The sequence below is a fragment of the Oratosquilla oratoria genome, chromosome 27 (assembly GCF_046742065.1).
Source record: "Oratosquilla oratoria isolate Oo_2021 chromosome 27, ASM4674206v1, whole genome shotgun sequence".
In the NCBI taxonomy this organism is placed as follows: Eukaryota; Metazoa; Arthropoda; class Malacostraca; order Stomatopoda; family Squillidae; genus Oratosquilla; species Oratosquilla oratoria.
In genome coordinates this window covers 34,612,195-34,638,834 of record NC_134803.1, presented here as the reverse complement: position 1 = coordinate 34,638,834, position 26,640 = coordinate 34,612,195, and the positions used below count along the sequence as shown (strand labels likewise).

Below are 26,640 nucleotides of genomic sequence, written 5' to 3'. Positions count from 1 at the left end.
TAAGGGTAGGTCTTGGATGGTTTCTGATGCTTGTTTGCAAGGAGTGTGAACACATTGTTATATCTGGAAAAGTTACTTAATGGTTGTGCTCAGGATGTTTACTGGAGTTTATGTTTGGATTAGTGAGTAGTTTTAGTGGTTTGTTTCCTCTTTGGTGTATTGTTTGTATTTTAGCTAAATTGTGTGGTGTGCTTTTGTATCACCTGTCAATATGTGGTTTATCAAAGTTGAGATGTTGGATTTGAGGGGCTGATGAAGAAAGTGGTATGTAGATGTTTGTGATGTTTAATTTGTTTTCTTTAACTGCAATTAAAATGTGATTATTTCTGTTATGGAGTCTGTTAGTGATCTTTTCATGTTTCATTGGAGAAATGTATGTTGTTGTGTAATTGTGTTATTCAGCCACCTTTGTGTTGAGTGTTGTCTTCCTTGACTGCAGTGTTCGGTAAATGTGGGTAGTGTAGATATCTGTACAAAACCATACTCTCCTGATGCTGGATTAAATGAAAATCACTTTATTCAGAATAATTTATTGTAAAAATATCCTATTCATATCAGTGTAGGTTCTTCTTCGCACACTAGAACATAGGGGATTGTAACAACGCCTCTGTACTGAATTACCTCACAACAGCCCTAAATATGAAAACCTGAAACTTCATAATTTTTTGTGTTCATAGTTTTGTCCTGTGTAGGGAAATTCACCATTCCAGGACTTCTAAGCCATTTAGACACCTATGTACTAGAACATATTACTTGTACCTTGGCAGTAGCACTCTTTATACCCCTTTCATAGCACATATTACACCACTTATATCACTTTGTCTTTAAGTCCCAGGCCTCTGGAAATCAATATTTGAATATTAAATTGCAGTACATCTGCAACATGCATGTTCAGTTATAAGCAAACTAACTTCATTTAACCACTAATAAAGGGCTTTATATTAACTAAAGGATTTAAAATCAACTGAGGGACTTTATTGTACATAATATTTAAGACACAAATGGTGAAATCTCTAGACTTCATTAGAAAATCAACACATAATAAACACGCGTTAAAAAAAAATCAACAATTCCATGCATTCTCTTTGTGAACAAGCAACAAACACTTGTTCATACATGTATCCATGTATTAAGATATAAATAATTTTACCCAGGTTAAAAGTTTCAGTCATAATTGTGCATCGTAAATGGGCGTAGACAAAACATGTGATGTGTAGTCAAATAAGGTAATCAGTGGAGTTGATATGGGGAAACATGTTGCATAGTGAAGTGCACTTAAAAATGATATATAGAATGGAATGGTGCTTCTTGGCTGGTAGCATCAACACAAGCAGCAGTTTGTGGCTTGGTACGCATGCACATGTTCCCCTCAACTGCACCACTTGACAAATGATCAAGGAGGATGGGGAGACAAGAACTACTCCGATTGTATAATGCTACGATAAGCTGGTGCTGGAGAGGAGCCTGATGCTGTCAGAAGTACCCTGGTGTGTTGGTTAAAGTGGGTATGTGACAATTTTCTTAGGTGCTGTGCTAAGATTAGACAAGTTACAGGTTTCAGATTTTACAATGAAGGCAATCAAAAAAATATTTTTTGCATTGCATAAAAGAATGTGGTTCCAATTCTGGTTGGAGTAGTATGCAAGTGCCAGTGTAATAGTACAAAATATAATTGCTGTGGTTATACAAGAAATGTAAGAGGATACACTCTAAGGAGAGAGAGAGAGAAAAAGAAAAGAAAAGGATACTGATACTAAGTTTGTGTTCAATAAATGGTTTTGTATTGTGGTTATGGTGATTGTGGGAAGTACCATACACTTGTACTCATGAGGTCAATGATAAAAGGCTCAGCATTAATCACTGCTGATAAAGCTACTTGCAGAGGTGGTAAGGCCTGCTTGTGTCCATGCACGTGCTGTCCGTGTGTCTGACACCTGACTCAGTACCTGTGAGGTGGTAGGACGTATCTCTTCCCGATCAGTTAAAGCTTTCCTCAGAGTACTAGCACTACTTCCACTACTTGACCCTCCATTACTGACCCCTGCAGTTTCATATTGCACATTGCGTCCACTTACAAGAACTGTAGTCTGTCCCTGTGTTCCTGATGGTATTGTAATTTCCCTGCTAGTGATTGTTCCAACAGTAGTCTGTGTCACACCCACTTGTGACAATTCTCTTGAGGTTGCAGGGTTGGCAGCTTGAAGTGTTATTTCACGTCCTCCAGGCTCTAGTTGGATTGCAAAAGGCCGCAAGTCTCCAGCTACTGTAACTTGTTGAATATTACTCCCAGGTGTCTGAGCACTTACAACCTGGGATACCTGTGCTACTTGATCGGAGGTCAGTTCTGTGTAGCGGTCAATCTCATCTGCACGGACCTCAACAACCTGGCCTTGAAGTGAAGCTAGAATGTGTCCAACTCCCCCTTCACTTCGATCCCCAGTGCCTGTATGAATAATGTAACGATGAAGATCATCTGCTTCTATTATATGTACAGGGCGGGTTACAACTTGTACAGTTTCTTCATCTCCCCTAACCCCACTTCTAACCAATTGTACAGGACTATCCAAAGTTTGCTCTAGAGTTGCATGGTCCTCATCGAGTTTGACAGATCTTACTGTGGCAGCCACAGGACTTGGTGTATTCTCGACCACATTATCATTGGGAATGACACTTGGTGGGTTAACTTTAGTGTATTGTTCTAGGTTTTCAGTATGTCCATGCTGTTGCAGGTGAGAAGCGAGCATTGGCTTGCGCATAAATCCGGCTCCACAAAGAGTGCATTCATATGGTTTCTTGTCAGAATGGATGAATTTGTGCGCATTGCGGTTGTCTCTGGAGTTGAAGGCTTTGCCACAAATCTCGCATGTGTATGGCTTCTCGCCTGTGTGTATGCGTAAATGCTTCTTAAAGTGTTCCGGATACACAAATCCCGCACTGCAGTACTGGCACTTCCATGGTCGTTCTCCTGTGTGCACACTCATCATATGGTAGTCCAGCAGCCTTCGTCGTTTGAATGCCTTATTGCAAAGGCTACATGGGTAGCGTTTATCTTCGTAATGGGTGGATCGCTTGTGAGTCTGCAAATTGCTACGTTGTGTGAACGTTGCTCCGCATATTTCACATTGGAAAGGTTTCTCTCCTGTGTGAATCCTTTCATGATCTTCCACTTCCCCCTTTCTTGCAAACTGCTTATTACAAATACTACAAGCAAAGTTCTTGATCCCAGTGTGGGATACTACATGGAGATCTAAACTCCTCTGAGTGGCAAAGGCTTTCCCACAAGTCTCGCAAATGAAGTTTTTCTTGCCTTGATGCACTTGCATATGTTCAGTTAGGTGATGAGTAGATAGGAAACTCTTGCCACATAACTTACACTTATGTGGCCGTTGCCTGACACCATGAGTTTTTAAGTGAGTCTTCAATGTATACTTCGAGGTAAAGCTCTTGTCACATTGATCACATCGGTAGGGGCGGTGACCAGTGTGGGTATTGTAGTGTTCCTGTTCACATAAAGTAAATAAGTATTAGGAATGACAGATGAGGTAATAAATAATGTGGTCTATACACATGTCCAACATATACAAAACCTAACTTCTCCAGATACTGAAAATTCTACTTCCTCAAACCTCTCACCCTTTACACTTACATTTAACCTGTAATCATCATTACTTGTACATCTCATCACTTTGTTTTACCAATATTCACTCATAACTTTCTTCTCTCATATACTCTTCCAAATATGCAGAGTCCACTAGGAAGAGGTAAAACACACGGAGTCCAAGCACTTTCGTGATATATTCACATTAATGTGAATATATCACAAAAGCCCTCAGTCTCCATGTGTTTTTCCTCTTCCTAGTGGACTCTGCATATTTGTGATTCTCATGTGTCTTGTGAAATTTGTGCATATTCTTCCAAACTTAGTCACCAATTACTTCAGTCTCTCCTTGGAATCAGCCACAAACCCAGTGTTATCAGCATATAATAACTAATTCATCTTAGATTCTATTTTGTTTTTACCTGCCTATCCCAAATCTGTCTAGCACTTGCATTTCCTTCCCTTGCCACCCTAAGAATACCTCATACTACACTGCCCAACTCTCACACCTTAGAGTTAGCACCACAAAATCTCTTACTGAGTGACATATGGATTGAACTAATGGCTGTGATCAGCTTCCTGGTGGCTACAGGCCTCCTGCAAGAAAGATGTAGGGCAATACATACCAACTGATTGATAACTGATCATACCATCTATACATAGGCCTACACACACACACACAACCCTGATGCAGTCCTACATTCACCTCAAACCATCCACTTTCTCTATTCCTGACACTCACACATGCCCTACTACTCATGTTTTTTTTCTTTCTGCCTTCAACAGACTTCTATTAATTCCATACCTTTGTACAATGCTCAGAGAAAATAAAGGCACCCCTATCATATGCCTTTTCCAAGTTCACGAAAACACAAAAAGCATCCTTAGCTTTTGCTGAATACTTCTCATATACTTGTCTTGCTATATAAACTTGATTTACATACCCTCTTCCTCTCCTAAACCCATACGCCTCCTCCCCAATCAATCTCTCTGTTCAACTCTTCACATTATTTTTACTTCCTTCCAAAATGTCTTTATATTCCTTAAAGAGATCTATGGGAGATTCCAAGGACTATTGCCAACCACTGTGGAAGCTGCAGGTTTCCATACATACATATACCAAAGGCTTTTTTTTCCCCTTACATAGGGGGTAAACCTGCAGCAGGAAGCTGCAGGTTTCCAATTGATGAAATCCAAGACAGGGATGACCCTTCATCCATGAGGAACTAAGATAAGAGAGAAGCAAGGGTGGTGGATGGGAATGGAATGGGTTGGGGTGGGTGCACACCTTTGACCTGGCTACCTCCCTTATAAGGGTGAAGAAGACCTTGGTGTATATAGAAACCTAAGGCAACAATAATCATTGTTCTTTGAAAAAAACTGCATTTAGGCACACCTCTTTCCCCACCCACCACTTCATTCTACTATCAGAAAGGTATCCCCTTCTTTCAGTTCCAGCCTGTTCTCATTTCACATGACATTTTTGTACACTAATACATTCTCATTAAAACATACACTCTTTTTCACCACATACCTCAGTTTTCTATCTACAACTATACCAAGGGCCTCTCCCCCTTATAAGGGAGGTAGCCAGCCAAGGCACACAACCACTCCCACTCATTCCATTCCTATCTGCCACTCATTTCCTTTTCATCTTAACTCCTAATGGATGAAGGGTCAGTCTGGTCTCCCATCCCACTGCCCAGATCAGAAACAATACAGCAAGACACAGTACATCCACAGCATGACCACTTCACTTAATCAACGACCTCCACTCTCTGTCCCCTCATCTGTCTCCTTATTCTTCTAAGTATGGTATTCACTATTATCTGTTCTCTTTCAATACACATCTCAAACATGTTCTACTTTCATCTCTTTCTAATGCACCATATTTTCCTACTACTTACCTGCAATGCATTATCAGACCTGTAGCGCTTTGGACACTGAGTGCAAGCGAAAGATTTGTTCATGTGATGTCTAATGTGCTCTTTCAGTTGTCTGGGGAGTGCATATTTGCGGTGGCAGAAGTCGCAACCGAAGGGTTTCTCTCCGGACTCAATGTGTTGACGAAGATGGGCCATGAGAGCTTCTTTGGTGCTGTGGCGCTCAGTGCAAACCTCACACTCATATCCACGCTCTGCATGAACCTGAAGTATTAATAAGAATTAATACAGGATGATAATCCTTTAAAAGAGACTGGAAATGTTTTAGATCTCTTACTTTTTTTCTTCAGACTTTAGAATGATTGTATATGTGTATTGCTTCTGACCCAAGGCAATGGGCAAAATGCAGGGATGACCAGTCATCCACGAGGAGCCAAGAAAAGAGGAAAGGAGGGAGGGGTGGTGAATGGGAGTGGAGTGGGTGGAATGAAATGGGTGTGAGTGGAATTATGCCTTTTGACTTTGGCTACCTCTCTTGTAAGGGGGGAAAAAGCCCTTGGTATATATAAAATGAGACAGTTTCATATATTTACTCTAACACTGATGAATCCACACCATTAACAGGTGAAATTGTAAAATTTTGCTCTATACTCTTGCTCTTTAGAATGATGAAGACATCCAAAACCTTGATATATTAACAGTGCTTGGTGTATATAAAACATTTCATAATTATGGAGCACAATATAAAAGAAAAATTAATAAGGAGCTGCAATAGGGGTATATGATGTCACCATGGGTGTTCAACATGTACAAGGGTGGGGTGGTAAATTAGGTAAATGCAAGAGTACTAGGTAGACACTTGGAATTGGTGGGTGATAATGGACTGACATGGGAAATTAATCAGTCACCAGGGCTGGTCCTAAGCATATTTGACTGATATGATCAAACTGGGCATAAACTGGGTCTCAAGGGGGTTAGTGCAGAATTGTTTAAGCCCAGGTCTTGGGCAGACAACATTGTGATGGACTTTGTTTAAACTGGTAAGAAAATAATAATACTGTAGACCTTATAAATTGAGGAATCTGTTTGTGAACTCTTGACAGGTACAAAGAAAAGAGAAGAGAAGTAAAGCATAAGATAAAGGAGGCTAAAAGGAGAGCAGATGTGAAATGGGGTAAAAGTATGACAGAAAATACTGAAAGTAATAAAAAGATGTTTTGGAAGGAAATTAAGAGAGGAAGAGGAGGTGAATCAAGTAGAGAAGAAAAGGTAAAAGGTGCAGATAGAGAGATGATGATGGAAGAGACAACAGTAAGAGGAAGATGGGAAGAGTACTTCATGGAGTGGTTAAATGTGAATGAGGACAGGGGGAAAGGTAGTTGCAGTGGGAAGCACTAAGAAAATGACAGTGATGAATGACGAAAATAAGAAATGATGACGTCAAAACAGTTACCAAAATGATGAGAGCAGGTAAGGCACCTGGGTTAGAAGGGTGCCATGAAGAGTGTCTAAAAAAGGAAAGTACAGTGATGGTGGACTGGCTGGTGAGGTTGTTTACTGTTTGTCTAATAGAGGGTAGAGTGCTGGAGGACTGGAGGAGTGCACGTATAGTTCTGCTTTATAAGGGAAAAGGGGAAAGTGTGATTGTAGTAGTGTCAGAGGGATCTGTTTGTTAAGTGTAGATGGGAAGGCTTATGGGAAGGTTTTGATTGAGAGGATTAACAGAGGAACAGAGGGAGTAATTGGTGAGGAACAGTGTGGGTTTAGAAAAGGTAGGAGTCACATGGATCAGACTTTTGTGGTAAGGCAGGTATGTGAGAAAGCTTTTGGGAAAGGTAAGGATGTTTTTTGGGCCTTTATGAATTTGGAAAAGGCTTATGACAGGGTAGACAGCAAGACAGTGGGAGGTATTACAGATATACAAGGTAGGAGGAAAGCTGTTAAGGGCAGTCAAGAGTTTTTATTAGAGTGGTAGAGCCCGTGTTAGAATTGGAAATGGAGTGAGCGAGTGATTTGAGGTAAAGGTGGGACTTCATCAGGGATGTGTCATGTCACCATGGCTGTTCAATTAATACATGGATGGGGTGGTGCAAGAGGTAAATGCAAGAGTAATGGGCTGGGGATTGGAGATGGTTCAAGTAAATGGAGAAAAATGGAAAATGGGAGATAAGCCAGTTATTGTTTGCTAATGACACTGCGCTTATAGCAGGATCAGAGGTGGAATTAAGAAAGTTAGTAACAGAGTATGGTAAGGTATGTGAAAGAAGGAAGTTGAAGATAAATGTGGGTAAAAGTAAAGTGATGAGATGTACAAGGAGAGAGGATGGCTGCAAATTGGAAGTGAGTATTAAGGGAGAAAGATTGAAGAAAGTGGATAGCTTTAAATACTTGGGGGCAAATGCGGCATGAAAGGGAAGGGTGGAGGTAGAATGTAGATTAAGAGAAGCAAGTAAACGTCTTACATACATATACCAAGGCTTTTTCCCCCTTACTAGGGAGGTAGCCAAAAAGGAAAAGGCATAAAATCATTCCCACCCATTCCATCCCTGAAAACACTCCACACCCCTCCACCCTCCCTCCCATCTTAGCACCTCCTAGATGACGGGTCATCCCTGCACCCTGTCCACTGCCCTGGGTCAGAAGCAGTGTCACAAGACGCAGCACATCCACAGCAAGGCCGCTTCATTAAATCGGCGACCCCCCCTTTCCATCCCCCCATATAAAGGAGAGGACGGGGAGAAATCCCTTCGGGCTGCATCAAAATTTTGCTCACACACTACTACCTCACCCCCCATCCCCCCGTCCATTCCATCTCATGCATCACAACATCTTCCATATAAAACCATTCTCCATTCACCCCTGTCTTCTGTCCTCTCCCATCCTTCCTCAACAGACATTCCCCTCTTCCCCAAAGCCCCCTTCACCCCATCCATCCATCTCATCCTAGGACGTCCCCTCATGTTCACTCCCTCCACATCTGCCTTCCATACCTCCTTTACTAGTCTTTCTTCACTCATTCTTTCCATGTGTCCAAACCATCCTAATACTCTTTCATCAACCCTATCTCCCAACTCCCTTTCCACCCCTGTTCTCCTCCTCACCTCCTCATTTCTCACTCTATCTAGCCTAGTAACCCCCATCATACTTCTCAGACACTTCATCTCAAACACATTCAAGCTCCTTCTCTCTTCCTCTCTTATGTTCCATGTTTCTGCTCCATACAGTGCTGTTGGCACAATTACTCCTTCATACAATCTCCTCTTAGCATCCATTCCCAAATTTCTATTCCCCATTACACTTTTTAATCCACCAAGGCATTTACTCACTTCTCTCAATTTCTTTAACCATCTCCATTTTCTTCTTAAGGGGGTACGCGACACCTGGAGGTAATTTTCTAAACTATTTAGAGTAAAGAGCTGAAACTTCTCAGGTAAATAGGTATCCATGTTGCCTACATTTTAGGTGAAACAGAATGATGTATGTACACATGTACGTATACCAGTAGCAACATTTAAAAGTGCACAGCACCATAATACGTGGACCAATTTGTTTTATATTTTGGCTATGATTAGTCAGTAGGCACACCTAGGGCTGGTCATTGAGTAATTGAACAATTTCCTTTATACTTTTGCATACAGGCATTTCAATTTTAATGTCCAGCAAAAATCGTGTATTTTTTTTTTTTTTGGTCTTGTTTCCATTATTACTCCGAACTCTTTCATCCTATTCAAAATATTCGAACAATCGGCCCTAGCAGTTACTAAAAGTAATATTCCCTGTAAGTTTCACCTAAATCTGATGTATTTTAGATTTTTTATGATTTAAAAAAAAAGTAAAAAATATCGAATGGAGCTATGGCAACTTGAAATATAAATATATCTGTACCTTGCTTATAGTTTCACCAATTTGACTGATTTTTTCATGGCTTAATTCTTATTATATAATGAGTAAGTACAGTAAAAATCATCAACATATTTTAATTATAAGTACTTTAAATACTGAAAAACTAAAGTATAAGTATATCACAGTAGTGACGACGCACAGACGACACCATCATATAATTTGCTTTTTTGCACCTTTGGCAGTTTCTTCATATGAAACCTCACTGCTGGGGGTCTTCAGGGTATCTAAATCATTGGAAAGAGGTTTATTTTCCAGCAGTGGGCGCCTTCTCTTTCCTCATCAGATTCCCCTCACCAATCTATGTTGGTAGGGCACCCCCTCTAGCATCATATGATGTCCCTTCTTCTCTCTTCTTTCTCTCTTCTTCCTGTATAGCCTTGATCTTTTTCCTCTTGCTTTCTTCTTTGGATTTAATCTTCCTCTTTGAATTGTTTAGTCTAATGTTGTCCTTTACCTCTGTCACTGTAACAGAGGTGCAGGTGAGGGCGGTGGTGGAGTGAGAGGTGGTGAGGTCTTGGCTAGTCGTCTTTGACTGCTTGCCATCTTTAACTGCTGTTTTTTGTCATTGCAGATGTTCTTTTGTTCTTTTTGCTACCCATGATGACTGTACTCAAGAGTAATATGTACTAGCTAAAGTAATAGATTGCAATGAGAGCTCATGAGACATACGCAATTTTCCTTTCAGAGCTAGCCGGTAACTGACGCTTAGCTTCGCTCAAAGTTGGCAAAACTTCTCCCTCCACCTTCCTCCCTTCCCCTCCACCATCGTACTGGCCATTGAAGCACTGGGCGAGTGTAAATTCAATCAAATTTCAACGTTATTCGATGCGCCTGAAGGTCCTAAATGGCACGCCTCTCTCTAGTGTGGGTTGCGCCTTTAACTCTGTCCCTTTAAACCTCACCCAAGACCTTTAAATTGCGCGCGGCTGGAAAATTATTTGTCGGGATTTATTTCTAAATGGTATACGAACATTTTGAACACAGTTTTGAAAAATGCCATATCTTGACCAAATTCACCACCCCAGGTGTCGCGTACCCCCTTAAGTAAACGTCTTGGGGGATTAAAAAGTTTAATGAGAAATAGATTTCCTCCAGTCTATCTCCCTTAGTACTCACTTCTCATTTGCTGCCATCTTCTCTCCTTGTACATCTCATCGCCTTATTTTACCCACATTTTATCTTCAACTTCTTTTTTTGGCACACTTTCCCAAACTTTGTCACTAACTTCCTTAATCCCTCCTCTGGTCCTGCTACAAGTGCAGTGTTGTCAGCAGACAACAACTGGCTTATTTCCCATTTCCCATTTTTCTCAATTTTCTTTAACTACATCCAATTTCTGGCCCATTAACCTTATATTCACTTTTTGCACCACCACACCCATGTATAAATTGAACAGTCATGGTGACATGACACATCCCTGGTGAAGTCCCACCATTACCTCAAACCACTTGCTCTCTCTATTTCTGATTCTAACACAAGCTCTACTACTCTCATAAAAACTCTTGACTGCTCTTAACAGCTTTCTTTTTATCCCACATATCTGCAATACCTTCTGTCTACCCTGTCATAAGCCTTTTCCAAATCCATAAAGGCCCAAAAAACATCCTTACTTTTCCCTAGACCTTTCTCACATATCTGTCTTACCACAAAAACATGATTCATGCAACCCCTACCTTTCCGAAGCCCACACTGTTCCTCACCAATTACTCCTTCTGTTCCTCTCTTAATCCTCTCAATCAAAACCCTCCCATAAGCCTTCCCAAATACACTCAACAAACAGATCTCTCTGAAACTACTACATTCACACTTGTCCCCTTTCCCCTTGTAAAGCAGAACTATACAGGCAACCCTCCAGTCCTCTGGCACTCTACCCTCTTTTAGGCAACCAATACTGATGATGATCTAGTTTAATGTTACAAACTCCCCCCTTATCAATAAAAAATATGAAGCCTATAACAATGAACTTCATTACTATGCTATTCCAAACATCTTCTTTTAATACCTTTATTTCCATTATCTTTACATTCTTTCCCGTTTTCTTTCTCTTACCTGTGTCTCTTCCTCATCCACTCCTAAATCAAGGTTATCTACCTCCATGACATCTTCTACTGTGCCTTGTAGACTCCCATCATCAATAATGCCCTCCTGGACAATGATTTCACTCTGGTGATCCAACACTTCATCATGTTCACTAGTGGTCAACATCTGAAACAATGTAGTAAATGTAGTAGTAGTAGTAGTAAATGTAGTAATAGTAGTAAATGTAGTAATAGTAGTAAATATAGTAATAGTAGTAAATGTACATACATACATACATATACCAAGGCTTTTTCCCCCTTCCAAGGGAGGTAGCCAATGTAGTAAATATAGTAATAGTAATAGTAATAGTAGTAGTGGTAGTAGTAGTAGTAGTGTTAGATGATAGAAGATAGTAATAATAATAATTCTTGTATTGAGGTACTGATGCTGGCAACAGACCTAGACTGAGTCTCTAGTTTGATATATAATCATTCTAATGATAGCCCATGATTCTTAAAAGCCACATAGTGCCAAAGATTTTGAGATGACTATTCAAGTCAGCATTCAATGGCTATGCATTCCAGCCATACAGAAGACAGGGGTACAAGAGACTTAAATATTTGGATCTTAGTCCTGCATAAAAATTGACAATGCCATATACTTTGGCTAAGATAATCCATAACACCATATATAATGCTAATCCTCTGAAGGCCTTCCTGGTGTGACCCATTACTGTTATATACTACATTACTATGGTATATGAAGCTTTCCAATACAAGAAAAAGAAAGAAAAAAGAGAGGGGGAAATCAGAACACAAAAAAAAGTACCAGTGTAACAATATACAGATATAATCACCTGATGTCCAAGTGTGTGTTCTTCTGTTTGATGCACAGGTTCAGGAGAATGTACTGCTTCCAAACCAGCAATGATCTCATCATGGCTTGAACCAGCCAAGACATCATGTTCTGTCTTGACCTCTGTCTTGATGATTGGTGGACGACCTCTACCTCTGCCCCGACGACTTCGCTGGTGACCTGAATGTGGAAAATATATATAATTTTAGTGGCAACTAGTTAGTACTTTGTGAATCAATCAATCTATTGCCCCAGTCACTTTTGCAGGAGACTTATGGCTTCCATGTAATTTGAAACTGCTAGCAGACAGACTAGAAAGAAAGAAATCTTGCAGTGTTGTCTGGGTACGGTCTGGATGGGGCAGTAAAAGATGAGGTGTTCAATGTTTTCTGTGTGATGGTTGCATCTGGGGCAGTTTGTTTCTGTGGCTAGGTCTATTCTGTGTTGGTAGTGCTTTGCTGTACAGTGACCTGAACATAAACATGCAAACTTGATTCTTGCTTCTTTTGTGATTTTTCTGTGGGGCTAATATCTTGATGGGTTTGATAGAGTGAGATATTTGGTGATTGTACTTGAAGTGCTTATCTTGTGACCAAGTGTGAATATATTTTTGTATGAATGTGTTGTATGGTGCAGGAGGTATGCTGTTGTGTACTGCTATTATGAGTCCATCTTTGAGCTAAGTGTTGCCTTCCCTAGCTGTTGTGTATTCATTGAATGTAGGTACTGTGGATTATGTCTATTTTCCTGTATTAGTGCTATGTGTGTGTTGTGTTTATGCAGGAATTGAAATAGTTCTGTGTCCTTGTTATACTGTTGGTGTTTATTTGTATCATGTTTAGTGTGCTCTATTGTTGGAGTGTTTTTGCATGTATGTGCTGTGTGGTCACTGCAGCTTCAACTTTTTATGAATTTGTTTGTCTAGGCTTTGTGTTTTTGAGGAGGGATTAAGGAAGTTAGTGATGGAGTTTGGGAAGGTGTGCTAGAGGAAAAACTTGAAGGTAAATGTGGGTCAAAGTAAGGTAATGAGATGTTCAAGGGGAAAGGATGGCAGCAATTAGGAAATGAGTATTAAAGGAGAGAGGCTGGATGAAATGGATAGCTTTAGATACTTGGGGTTGCATGTGCCAGGAAAGGGAGAAGTGGAGGTGGAGGTTGGTTGTAGATTGAGAGAAGCAAGTAAATGCCTTGGTGGATTAAAAAGTGTAATGAGAAATAGACATTTGGGAATGGATGATAAGAGGAGACTGTATGAAAGGGTGATTGTGCCGACAGCACTATATAGGGCAGAATCATGGAACATAAGAGTTTAAATGTGTTTGAGATGAAATGTCTACGAAATATGGGTAGGGGTTACAAGGTTGGATAGAATGAGAAATGAGGAGGTGAGGAGGAGAATGGGGTTGGAAAAGGAGTTGGAAAATAAGGTTGATGAAAGAATATTGGGATGGTTTGGACACATGGAAAGAATGAGTGATGAAAGATTAGTAAAAGAAGAGTGGAAGGCAGAGGTGGATGGAGTGAACAGGAGGGGGAGACCAAAGATGAAATGGTTGGATGGGATAAAGGGATCTTGAGAAAAGGGGGATGTCTGTTGAGGAAGGAAGGGAGAAGACAGAAGTTATGGGTGAGTGGAGAATGGTTGTGTATGGATGTTGCTGTGATGAATGGAAGGGAGTGGATGGGGGATGGGGGGGTTTTGGGAGTGGTTATGTGTGATGATATGCTGATGCAGCCTGAAGAGATTTCTACCAGTCTTCAATGTGTTTGCATGAGGGGACAGAGAGAGAGGGTTGCCGATTAAATGAAGCGGCCTTGCTATGGATGTGCTGTGTCTTGCTGCATTGCTTCTGACATGGGGCAATGGGCAAGATGCAGGGATGACCCATCACCCAGGAGGAGCCAAGAAAAGAGGAAATGAGGGAGGAGGGGTGGTGAATGGGAGTGGAGGGGGTGGAGGATGAAATGGGTAGGAGTAGAATTATGCCATTTGACTCTGGCCACCTCCCTTGTAAATGGGAAAAAGCCCTTGGTATATGTATGTATGTATGTTTGTTTTGGCAAGTGCAATGCATGTGAGGTGAATATATATGTAGCATGTGTTCCATTTGATGTGTGTTGAAATCAAAATGTTTCATGCATGTAGGACATGTGTATGAGCTCTCAGATGGGGCACTGCTACCAAGACGCAAATGGTCCACACTAAATAGAGCAAGATCCAGAGTCGCCAGAACTGGAGACAATCTGGTTAAATGGGGCCTCAAAACCAACCCATCCTGCGAGTGCGGAGAAACTGAACAGAACATTGACCATGTCCTAAGCTCGTGCCCGCTTTCAACCAATTTAGACAACATTGACCTGGTCAAAATTAACCAAAGAACACTTGAATGGCTGTCTGTCTGGCGTGATAAGCTATGATGATGTGTATGAAGCTGGGTTTGTTTTTATGTCTATAACTAGGTGCAGGAGGGAAGGCACTGAGGGGGGGGACAGACATTAGTACAGCTCACTGAATGTAATGAAAAAATAACCACAGCAACATACTACCCAAACATCTACAATAATCTATCCTTAGAACCCCATAACACATACATACACAGCTGGATTATAGAACAACCACTCCAAGATAGCCTTTCAACTTCATATCTCACCATACTCCTCCAGACATCAACCCAACTGAGAAACCACCCACAAGAGGAGTAAAACCCACACTGGCATGACTACTTTCAGGCCTGCCTACAGACTAATTATATATTGGGATGGTTTGGACACATGGAAAGAATGAGTGAAGAAAGATTAGTAAAAGAAGTGTGGAAGGCAGAGGTGGAAGGAGTGAATACAAGTGGGCGTCCTAGGATGAGATGGATGGATGGGGTGAAAGGGGCATTACAAAAGAGAGAAATGTCTGTGGAGGAAGGACGGGAGAGGACAGAAGATAGGGTTGAATGGAGAGGGGTTGTGTATAGATGATGCGGTGATGCATGAGGGGGCGTGGGTGGGGGATGGGGGGTGAGGAAGTATGTATGAGAAAAAAATTTGACGCAGCCCAAAGGGATTTCTCCCTGTCTTCTTTTTTGCATGGGGGGGTCACCGAATTTATGAAGCAGCCTTGCTGTGGATGTGCTGTGTCTTGCGTCACTGCTTCTGACCCAGGGCAGTGCACAGGATGCAGGGATGACCTGTCATCTTGGAGGTGCCAAGATTAGAGGGAGGGAGGGGGGTGGAGGGGAGTGGAATATATAGGAAATGGAATGGGTGGGAGTGGTTTCTATGCCTTTTTCTTTTTGGCTACCCGCCATGTAGGGGGAAAAAGCCTTTGGTATATGTATGCATGTACAGACTCCATATGCCCCATATACAACTAAGCATTTACACTGTATACTGTAATAAGAAAATATTTCTACAGTATACAAACAATACATACATTCAGTGATGAATTATGCGAGTCCCACATGGGCCCTTAATCTCACTAAAACACCACAACACCTTACAAACCATACAAAACAAAGCCCTAATGACAATCACAGGATGCACAAATACAACACCTACATACCATTTACACCAAGAAATGAAAGTCCTCAAAGTCAAGGATCACTCTGACATGAGAGGCACACAACACTTGCTACAGCCTCCACAAACACAGCAAACCCACTACACTACATAGCAAAACACCCATACCAAGAAACATCAAAACAACACCAAAATACCTATATAACACACAAATACTCTATTCTCTTCCTCCACAACCACCAGACAGCTCCATATGCATATTCATAACCATATCACTCACTGCTCCATCAACAAACTGAGAGACAATACATTGCTGTATGCCAGACCCTATAATATCCATCCCTCTTAACTCTCTCTCCCCTGAAAGGACAGAGTTCACCTGGCCAGACTACAGTATGGCCACCATCCAGCACTTCTAAGCTACTGTCCAGGATACAGAACTTTACCCCATACTATACAACATGTTATGGAAGACTGCACTGTAGACAATCACGCAGGGCAACAACACATTATACACTACAAAGGATTTGTGGGAAAATCCCACTCCAACTGTAATGTTCCTCAGGGAGACTGGACTGCTAGGCCAGACAGTCTAGGGAACAACAACAACAACAACAATAACAAAGAAGGCACTAACCACCTGATTCTACACTGTACTTCTCTCATCCTATCTAGACAACAATAAAAATCTCCTCACTGATTGGTTTGGAGGCCAAACTGGTGGCCATAGCCAGTTACCTGGAGGCCAAAGGTCTTCTGCAAGAGAGACCTGAGGTGATGTACTGATTGAGAGATCAATTAGTTCTTGAGACTAATTAGAAAGAAAGAAAGAAAGAAAGAAAGAAAGAAAGAAAAGAAAAGAAAAGAAGAAGAGAGAAAAAAAAAAAAGACACTAGCCTTCTAACTTTTACATTATAATGACTCACTCCAAAGATTTTATTTGGTCAAATGTCAGATACTTTCTTCAAATTCAGGAATGTTACAAAAGTAGAGGTAAAAATACAGAATAAAGTGAATGATTATTAAGCAACTCACCTGAATTCATGTACACTTTAAATTCTTTGTCTCCTTTGGTTAATGAAGTTGCTTCTAAATTGAGTGCATCTTCCTCCAAGGAAGTACCATCATGGCTTGTGATTTCTAGGTTACCAGTATCTTTAACAATTGCAAGTGTTCGCATATACTTATTGGTGAGTTCCTGCAAATGTAATATTCTGGAGTTAAAATTGGGCACAGGAGAGGAAAAAATCCCATCCCCTTCAATTCTAGCTTGTGTCCCTCTCACTCCTTCCTGATCAATCTATGCAAAGATTGCACCTCATCACCTCATTTTGGTTTATCCATTCTATATAAACTTTAACCTGAACATGGATTATACAATTTATCAACCACTCCATATATATATATATATATATTTGACTTGAAGTTGCACTATAATCTTGAACTACTTCATATCTCAATGTGCAATAATATCAGAACAACTCACCTGTTTCATGCACACCAACTGCCCCTCTAAACTGTCTATATCATCAAGAAGCCGGAAGCATTTTTTGCAAAGGATGCCAGAATGCACTGCATCTGAGGACAGGTCCTGATTAAGGAGGTTGCCAAGGACAGAATGAACATGCATCTGCCTATGAGTGGTTTTCACCTGCAATAAACATGACAACATTTTCATAATATATGTAAACTATCAGTTTTAATGATAATAATTGCTGCTTTGAGTTTCATTAAGTGGAGCCCAGCAAAGAATGGTAATGGTGCTTGGGCCATCTGATATATCTTGCTGAGAAGAAACTTTGGACAGTTGTTTGAGTTGTATTTTGTGGGACTGTTTTTTGGTCATTGGGTGAAAGTAGTAGAAGGGAATAGTTGCTGGTTGTCAACTCTCCGTGTATGAAAAGGATATACGGTTGAAGTTGAGAGACAGAGAGATCTCTGGCCCAGTCTGGAGACTGAGCCTCAACAAGTCTTAGGGCTGCACCTTTTGATGAAAATGAGAAGGTTGACAAACATACATATACCAAAGGCTTTTCCCCCATACAAGGGAGGTAGCCAAAAAAAACAAAGGCATAAAATCCACTCCCACCCATTCCATCTCCAACATTCTCCACTCCCATCTACCCCTTTCCCTCCCTCTTATCTTGGCTCCTCCTGGATGATGGGTCATCCCTGCATCTCACCCACTGCCCTGGGTCAGAAGCAGTGTTGCAAGACACAGCATATCCATGGTAAGGCTGTTTCATTAAATTGGCAACCCCCCTCTCCATCCCCTCATGCAGAAATGAAGGAGACAAGGAGAAATCCCTTAGGGCTGTGTCAATTTATTTTTCACACATACTCCCTCACCCCTCCATCCCCCACCCACTCCCTTTCATGCATCACAGCATCATCCATACACAACCATTCTCCATTCACCCCTATCTTCTGTCTTCTCCCATCCTTCCTCAACAGACATTTCCCTCTTTCCCAATGCCCCTTTTACCCCATCCATCCATCTCATCCTTGGTTGCCCCCTCATGTTCACCCCTTCTACCTCTGCCTTCCATGCCTCTTTTATTAATCTTTCTTCACTCATTCTTTCCATGTGTCCAAACCATCCCAGTGCTCTTTCATCAACCCTATCTCCCAACTCCCTTTCCACCCCTGTTCTCCTCTTCATCTCCTCATTTCTCACTCTATCCAGCCTAGTAACCCCTATCATATTTCTCAGGCACCTCATCTCAAACACATTCAAACTCCTTCTCTCTTCCTCTCTTATGTTCCATGTTTCTGCCCTGTACAGTGCTGTCAGCACAATCATTCCTTCATACAATCTCCTCTTACGATCCATTCCCAAATGTCTATTTCTCATTACACTTTTTAATTCCCCAAGGCATTTAATAGCTCCTCTCAATCTATATTCTACCTCCACCTCCAGTCCTCCCTTTCCTGCCACATTCGCACCCAAGTATCTAAAACTATCCACTTCCTCCAGTCTCTCTCCCTTAATACTCACTTCCAGTCTGCTGCCACTTTCTCCCCTTGTACATCTCATCACCTTATTTTTACCCACATTTATCTTCAACTTCCTTCTTTTGCACACCTTCCCAAACTCTGTCACTAACTTCCTCAGTCCCTCCTCTGATCCTGCCATAAGTGTAGTGTCGTCAACAAACAACAACTAGCTTATCTCCCACTTTTCTCAATTTTCTTTATGTCAGCAAACAACAACTGGCTATCTCCCACTTTTCTCCATTTTCTTTAACTATCTCCAATCCCCAACCCATTACCCTTGTATTTACTTCCTGCACCACCCCATGCATGTATAAATTGAACAGCCAAGGCGACATACCACATCCCTGGTGGAGTCCCACCTTTACCTGAAACCACTCACTCTCTCCATTTCTGATTCTAACACAAGCTCTATTACTCTTACAAAAACTCCTGACTGCTCTTAAAAGCAGATGGACACCTTTGCTGTCCATCTTATAGGATCACAACATGCAGTTATCCATCATTGATCTTTACAAATTTTAATAATGAATATATGCATTCTGAAAGGCCTTTTTCCCTTTTCATGAGAGAGAGAGAGAGAGAGAGAGAGAGAGAGAGAGAGAGAGAGAGAGAGAGAGAGAGAGAGAGAGAGAGAGAGAGAGAGAGAGAGAGAGAGAGAGAGAGAGAGAGAGAGAGAGAGAGAGAGAGAGAGAGAGAGAGAGAGAGAGAGAGAGAGAGAGAGAGAGAGAGAGAGAGAGAGAGAGAGAGAGAGAGAGAGAGAGAGAGAGAGAGAGAGAGAGAGAGGGGGGGATAATACAGGGAGAGAAAGAATAAGTGAGAGAATTTGAGAGATCTCTTTGCTCTCAAACATGTTCATGACTTATCATGCCACTTTGTTCATTACCTTATCTGAGAAGATGTCAATAGCTCCTCTGGCAGACACTCCCAGCTTAGCATTGCAAACCAGACAGTGCGGTGCCGAAAATTTAGCTGTGAAGATATGCTCTTGCTCTTGTGAACGTTGTTGCTGATCAGTGTCATTTGGATGGGGTATGGACAATTGTCCACCTGTGTCTTGCAACTGTGATGAAAATAATCTAATTAATAAAAGTAGGAACATGTTCAAGTTATTACATGGGGAAGATTAAAATAATGAAGGGGCTAAAACTAAAGACTGAAAGTATATTGCTAAAATCTGCAAACTATTTCCATGTTACCACCTTGTAGGATGAGGAACAAAGGAACAGTCACCAGTTTTTAGCTCTCCTTATGTGAAAAGGTAGGGAGAAAAATATATGAAGTTGATAAAGATCTTGAGTCAAAGTACCAGCCCCTTAGGACTGCACCTCCAGATGGCAGCGAGGATACTGATAGGTTCTGAAGATTTTTTTGTGGGGAGAAGGTTCTTTTGATGTCTATTTTATTAAACCACCACCAGCAGGTGGCTCATGTTGATTCAGATGGGTTCTATACTCCAGGGATGTGTGGTCTGACATGTTAATAGACATCTAGAAATAACGAGTAGACAAAACAAGAAAAAAGTGTAAAGGAATGTACTTAATGGTATCAAGTATAAAATAAATTAAATGAGGGAGAATGGTAGCACCATTCATGTGAGCAGGAGGTAGAAAGAAAGATAGGAGTTACCTAAATGTATATACATATGTGTAATGATTAACATATATTTTTTTTTTACTATTTCAATGGTCTTTGATAAATGTAGTTATTGAATATAAAGATCAAGATAAAAAAAAATAACCACAGTTCTGTATCAGACTAAAACAGTACAACTTTATAGATTTTTTTTACCTGGTTATGACTGGACAATTTTGTTAAACTGTGAAATTTTATTTCCATAAAGGATTAAAATAACATGAAATAAAAAAGCTTCACAAATGAACAACAAACCTGATGAGCTTGGAGAACTAAGGCCTGTGCTGCATTTTGAAGGCTGTGAGCATCTACCATGGTAATCATTTGTCCCTCGGCACCGTCCATGTCCTCGGCACTATACTCCAGCGTCAAGTCCTCCATGTTGCTGATGTGTTCAGTAAATCATATAAATTTGCTTGTGGTTACAATAAATCACATATATTGATAAAATCAATAAATCAATCTGTTACCTCAGGTCTCTCTAGCAGGAGGCTCATGATTCCAAAGTAATCAACAACAACCACTACACTGGACCATAAGTCACCCATGGATATATTATTGTGTTGTTCTCTGAGTATGGTTCAGGTAAGGCAATGTAAGATGAGGTGTTCAGCGTTCCCTGTATAATGATTACATCTGGGGCAGTTTCTTTTTATAGCTAGGCTAATTATGTGTTGGTGCTTAGTGCTGGATGGTGACCTGAATACAAGTATGCTAATATGGTTCTTGCTTCTCTTAGGAGTTTCTTATTTTCCTGTCGGGATGATGTCTGGGGAGTTTGAGTCTTTTGATGAGCTTGTTTTGTAATCTGAGTGTGAATGTGTTTTGCATGGATACAATCATCCAATTTATGTTATCCCATTCTTGAATCTATATTGTGATAAAAAATGCATACATTCAGATACCAAATGGTCTCTTCCTCCTTATATATAGGGAGACGGCCAGCAAAGTAATACACCCACCCTTCCCCCATTCCACATTCCATTTATTTTCCTTTTTATCTTGGCCCCAATAGCTGAGTCAGAAGCAATGCAACAAAATGCACCTCCACAGCAAAGCCCAACTATTGCTAGTTACTGTGAGGGTGTGGGTTTCCTGTCAGTCCAACTTAAAGCATGTTAGTATCATCATTACCAAGAGATACTTATATTCTGTTTTATGCAACTGATCTTGGTTGTGTAGTACTTTTTTGTGGCAAGATGCTTAATCTAATCTAACACTCCATGAAGAAGGTAATTCATACTAGCAATAACTATTTCAGAGGACTTCAATAGTCATCCCACTCTCAAGAAAATGGTGGTTATAAAAATAGATAAGCACAACCAACAAATCAGGGAGCATGATGCTTCACTCAAATTAGAATATGCAGTATCAATGTGGGCACCTAGCACAAAAAAGAACATAAGAAAATTAGAAAGAATCCAAAGAGCAGTGACAAAAATGGCACCCACACTGTCAAATCTGACATATGAACAAAGATTGGAGAAATTATAGTTGCCAACACTAGAACAGAGAAGGGAAAGAGGCGATTTGTTGACCATTTTCAGAATTATGAAAGGGATGGAAGTTTTCGATAGAGACGACCTATTAAAGTGGGACAGAAGAGAAACAAGAGGACATGAAAAGAAACTAGAGAAAGAGAGTTACAGAAGAGACCTGGAGGAGAAAGAAAGAAAGAAAGAAAGAAGAGAAAAAAAGAAAAAAAAGAAAAAAAAAGCTTCCCACATAGAGTGATCGATGTCTGGAACAAACTGAACACAGAAACGGTGAATGCCAGAATTATACATGATTTTAAGAACAAACTGGATGTGGAGAGATACGAAAACAGGTCACTACAAGCATAGCTCTCGTCCCGTAAAATACAACTAGGTAAATACAGGCTGGCAACAGTCCCCACAGTCTCTCCAACTAACCTCCCATGCAGCCACTCTTCCTTCCTACTCCAAACAACTCTTGATAGGTTCAATCAACTTGCCCTAGCCATGAATTCTGTGGGTATCCCCTTCGTCTATGAGGGTTGTCTCTAGTGGAGACAACCTTGTGAGTAGGATCAACATCAGGGAAACATGACACATGCTCATATAGCTAAAGCTGACATTCACAAATTATGTTGGTAACTGGCCTAGACTGAGTCTCACAGTATGGTCTCTGGTTTGATATCAAGTCATTCCAGTAATGCCCCATGATTCTCCAAAGGCATTTAGTGCCAAAGACATTGAAACATCTCTTGAAGTCAGCATTCAATGTCCATGTCTCACAGCTATACAGCAAGACAGGGAGCACAAGTGACTGATTTGAAATTTGGTCCTCCTATATATATAACAACAATGCCATATACTCTGGCTGAGTGAGTCCATAACATCATGGATGCTAATCCTTCAAAGTACTTCCTGACATGACCCACCACTGTTAACCTCTTCAATAGAATTGTGGTACTTGCCCCATATCATCCATTATATTGAGGGTTTACTGTAATTTCTAATCCTGCTAATTTCTAATACTGGACAAACTTCGGGATATAACAGATCTGTCTGGTATTTCCATTGAATATAATGGATCCTCATATATAACGACAGACCCCTGCCCCCATATTGTCTGTTATATCGAGGGTTTACTGTATACCCACATCAGACACCTCAGAAATAGAAATCTCTTCCTACGCAGACGACATAACAATTACATGCACACAATGTAACACAGACAAAGCTGCAGAAATAATACAGCCATACCTTGACACACTCAACACATGGTTTATTACAAACAGACTCAAAATGGCCCCAGTCAAATCTACAGCAACACTTCTCATCAACTAGATAAAAGAACACAAATACATACCTCATCTATATATCAACAAGACTAATACCACACACACACACCGAAAATTCTTGGTGTAACATACGATACATCCATGTCATTCAAACAACACATCATAAACATAAAAAGTAAATGCACACCTAGACTTAACACACTTAAATCAATCACTGGAACAACATTTAGACAAAACAAAGAAACTACTACTACAATATACAAACAATACATACGCTCAGCCTTTACTCAGAATGAGGAGAGGAACGTCTGTGGAGGAGGGATGGGAGAGGACAGAAGATAGGGGTGAATGGAGAGGGATTGTGTATAGATAATGCTGTGATGCATGAGGGGGAGTGGGTGGGGGGGGATGGGGGGTGAGGAAGTATGTACGAGGGAAAAAAAAAAAAAAATTACGCAGCCCGGAGGGATTTCTCCGTCTTCCCCTTTTCTGCATGGGAGAACAGAGAGGGGGGTCGCCGAATTTATGAAGCGGCCTTACTGTGGATGTGCTGTGTCTTGCATCACTGCTTCTGACCTAGGGCAGTGGACAGGGTGCAGGGATGACCTGTCATCCAGGAGGTGCCAAGATAAGAGGGAGGGAGGAGGGTGGAGGGGAGTGGAATATATGGGAAATAGAATGGGTGGGAGTGGTTTCTATGCCTTTTTCTTTTTGGCTACCCCCCCTGTGTAGGGGGAAAAAGCCTTTGGTATATGTATGTATGTACATACGCTCAGTGATGAATCATGTGAGTCCTGCACTGGCACCTAATCTCAGTAAGACACACCTCAACACCCTTCAGACCATACAAAACAAAGCCCTAAAGACAATTACAGGTTGCACAAACACAACATCTACAGACCATTCACACCATGAAATGAAAGTCCTCAGTCAAGGATCGCCTTGACATGAGAGCCACACAAACAATTGCTGCAGCCTCCACAAACACAGTACACCCACTACACTACATAGCAGAACACCCACACACACCAAGAAACATAAAAAAAAAAAAACACCCAAATACCTATATCACACAAATACTCTCTTCTCTTCCTCCACAACCACTAAATACCAGCCTCTTGAAACACATTCATAATCATATCACTCACTGCTTCATTAACCACTTCCATACGGTGACGCCTACGTAGGCGTCATGAGGAGCAAGTGGGTACGTGATGATACCGACGTCGGCGTCTTGATTATATTTATTGTAGTCATACCTGTGTGACCCTCATTCTCTCTAAACTGGCTTCATCATATTTTCTATGGTTATCAAAATTCACGGGTGAAAGAAAACGAGCGATTGAGCAGTGACTTTATTTTCTATAATGCAATTATTATGACGCAACATCGCACTTCGGGCAGCTAATGCTGCCAGACGTGCGATGTGCCCTCAGAATCCTCTCTCCCCTGAAAGGATAGAGTCCACCTGGCCAGATGGAGGTGCAGCCACCACCCAGCCCTCCTAAGCTACCAGAGGAGGCTGGATGACTGCATTGTGGACAACTGCCCAGGATGTAACACTTCACCCCATACTATTCAACACATAATGGAAGACTGCATTATACACAATCACACATGCAAACAACACAACATACACTCTATAAAGGATTTGTGGGAAAACCCCATTCCGGCCATGGCATTCCTTGGGGAGACGGGACTGCTTGGACAGTCTAGGGAACGACAACAACAACAACCTCTTCAATACGATGATGCCTCTATAGGTATCATGAGGCGGAGCGGGTATACAAGGATGCCGACATAAGCATCTTGATTATATTTATTTTGTAGTTGTAGTTGTTGTTGTTGTCGTTCCCTAGACTGTCTGTCCGAGCAGTCCCGTCTCCCCAAGGAAGGCCACAGCTGAAACTGGGTTTTCCCACAAATCCTTTATAGAGTGTATGTTGTGTTGTTTATTTTGTAGTTGTAGTTGCATGAGTGTCCCCCAAATTCTGTGAACTGGTTTGATCATGTTTTCTGTGCTTATTAGTACTGAGAGAGAAAGGAAATGAGTAATACAGCAGTGACTTCATATTTTATAATGTGAGAAGTATGATGCATCGTACATTAGGTATCCGATGCTGCACGCAAGAATTTGACTTGTAAGCAGAGCTATCAAGTTAAGGGTTCCCATGTCCATGAAACTGTTTTTATGGCGCACATGACCAACAATTGGAACAACCTTAGTCAAGAAGTAGTTAACACAATCACACACTTGAGCTTTGGGTTTTTAGTAGGATTTGCCAGATAGCATGAACCCATTTCCAAAGGCAGGAGACAGGGGTGAATTGAGAATGGTTGGGTATGGATGATATTTTGATGTAGCCTGTAGGGATTTCTCCTCATCTTCTCTAATTTCCGTATGAGGGGTTACGGAGGGTGGGGTCACTGTGCTTGTGAAGTGGCCCTGCTGTGGATGTGCTGTGTCTTGCTGAATTGCTTCTGACCTAGACAGTAGGTCAGGGCTAAGATGAGAGGGAAATGGAAGGGGAATGGGTAGGAGTGAGTGTGTTCTTTTGACTTGGCTACCTCCCATATAAGGGGGAAAAATTCTTGGTATGTAGTTTGTCATTCAGTGTCACCAATGTGCTTAACTCAAGGCTAAACTAATGGAATGGAGCAACCACTCAGAAGTTCACCCCCTCTGAAATCGCTACCACTTTCAGACTTTGGAACGATTGTGATCCAACTGGGTAAATAATCATACTAAATGTAAATAATGTTATATGCAGTAATATTCAGCCAGTAATTTTAGGCGAAAAATGGAATGCAGAATATTCTGAGGTAGTTTAAATTGTAATTACATTATTGATAGTAAACGAGTCAGGCTGCTGGATCATGGTGTCAACGACATACTCAGGATACTGTGTAGTGTATTTAGTTCGTCCTCATACGGTAGCAAGAGAAATCATATCAGCAGTCAAGTCTGTCACGTATTCCAAGCCTAGTAGCCTTCTGTAGGTGTGGCATAACCGCCTTATAGACAAAAGTTAACCATACGATATAATTTCACAATATCACATGCGTACAGCATTAAGCCAGCATAGTGATGGTATCAACGTTGTTCATGTGCATTGCCATTAATTACTTAAGGTAGCCCTGCACTACAATTTATCGGTGCAGTTGCCAGCAGCCCTTCTTAAACAGGAATACCAACTGAAGCCCGTTAAACAAGGTTTCATCCTTAGATTTGCTGTACTTCATATATAGCCACAAAGTTATTTCTTTGAGATAAATAGCTTTCTGATACATGAAAATACAAAATGAAACATGCTTTTACCTTACTTATCTTCTAGTCGCCCATAACAATGAAAATATGTTGATTGAAATATCTTTGCTTCGATAGGCAAAGATGGCGATTCAGTGGCGGGCTTGATGATGTAGTTGTACGATATTGCCACATATCATGAAGAAAAATGTGTATTTTATATGACAAT

The 26,640-nt window shown here is 41.0% G+C and overlaps 1 protein-coding gene across 4 annotated transcripts; it reads right to left on the bottom strand.

Moving 5' to 3' along the window:
* Positions 1-514: 514 nt before the first annotated feature.
* On the bottom strand, positions 515-26,640 carry LOC143039948 (uncharacterized). Of its 4 annotated transcripts, none has more exons than XM_076210418.1 (9): positions 26,484-26,640; positions 20,653-20,782; positions 19,649-19,825; positions 17,255-17,419; positions 16,804-16,966; positions 12,260-12,438; positions 11,434-11,589; positions 5,506-5,745; positions 515-3,500 (listed from the first exon to the last, which is right to left on the bottom strand). In XM_076210418.1, exons 2-9 carry the CDS (start codon positions 20,776-20,778, stop codon positions 1,854-1,856), a joined length of 2,853 nt encoding a protein of 950 aa, XP_076066533.1. In that variant the 5' UTR covers positions 20,779-20,782; positions 26,484-26,640; the 3' UTR covers positions 515-1,853. The 4 variants fall into 4 exon arrangements, with proteins under 4 accessions (XP_076066533.1, XP_076066534.1, XP_076066536.1 ...); XM_076210419.1 differs by having other exon boundaries at positions 26,489-26,586; XM_076210421.1 differs by lacking the exon at positions 26,484-26,640 and adding an exon at positions 26,292-26,312.

What these genes read in the sequence shown, in the direction of transcription:
- LOC143039948 (XM_076210418.1), bottom strand. Translation starts at nt 20,778, where the DNA reads ATGGAGGACTTGACGCTGGAGTATAGTGCCGAGGACATGGACGGTGCC. An exon ending in AGTTGGTGTGCATGAAACAG is followed by an intron (nt 16,967 to 17,254) that starts GTGAGTTGTTCT and finishes TTACATTTGCAG; the next exon opens with GAACTCACCAATAAGTATAT. An exon ending in TGGATGAGGAAGAGACACAG is followed by an intron (nt 5,746 to 11,433) that starts GTAAGAGAAAGA and finishes TTAATACTTCAG; the next exon opens with GTTCATGCAGAGCGTGGATA.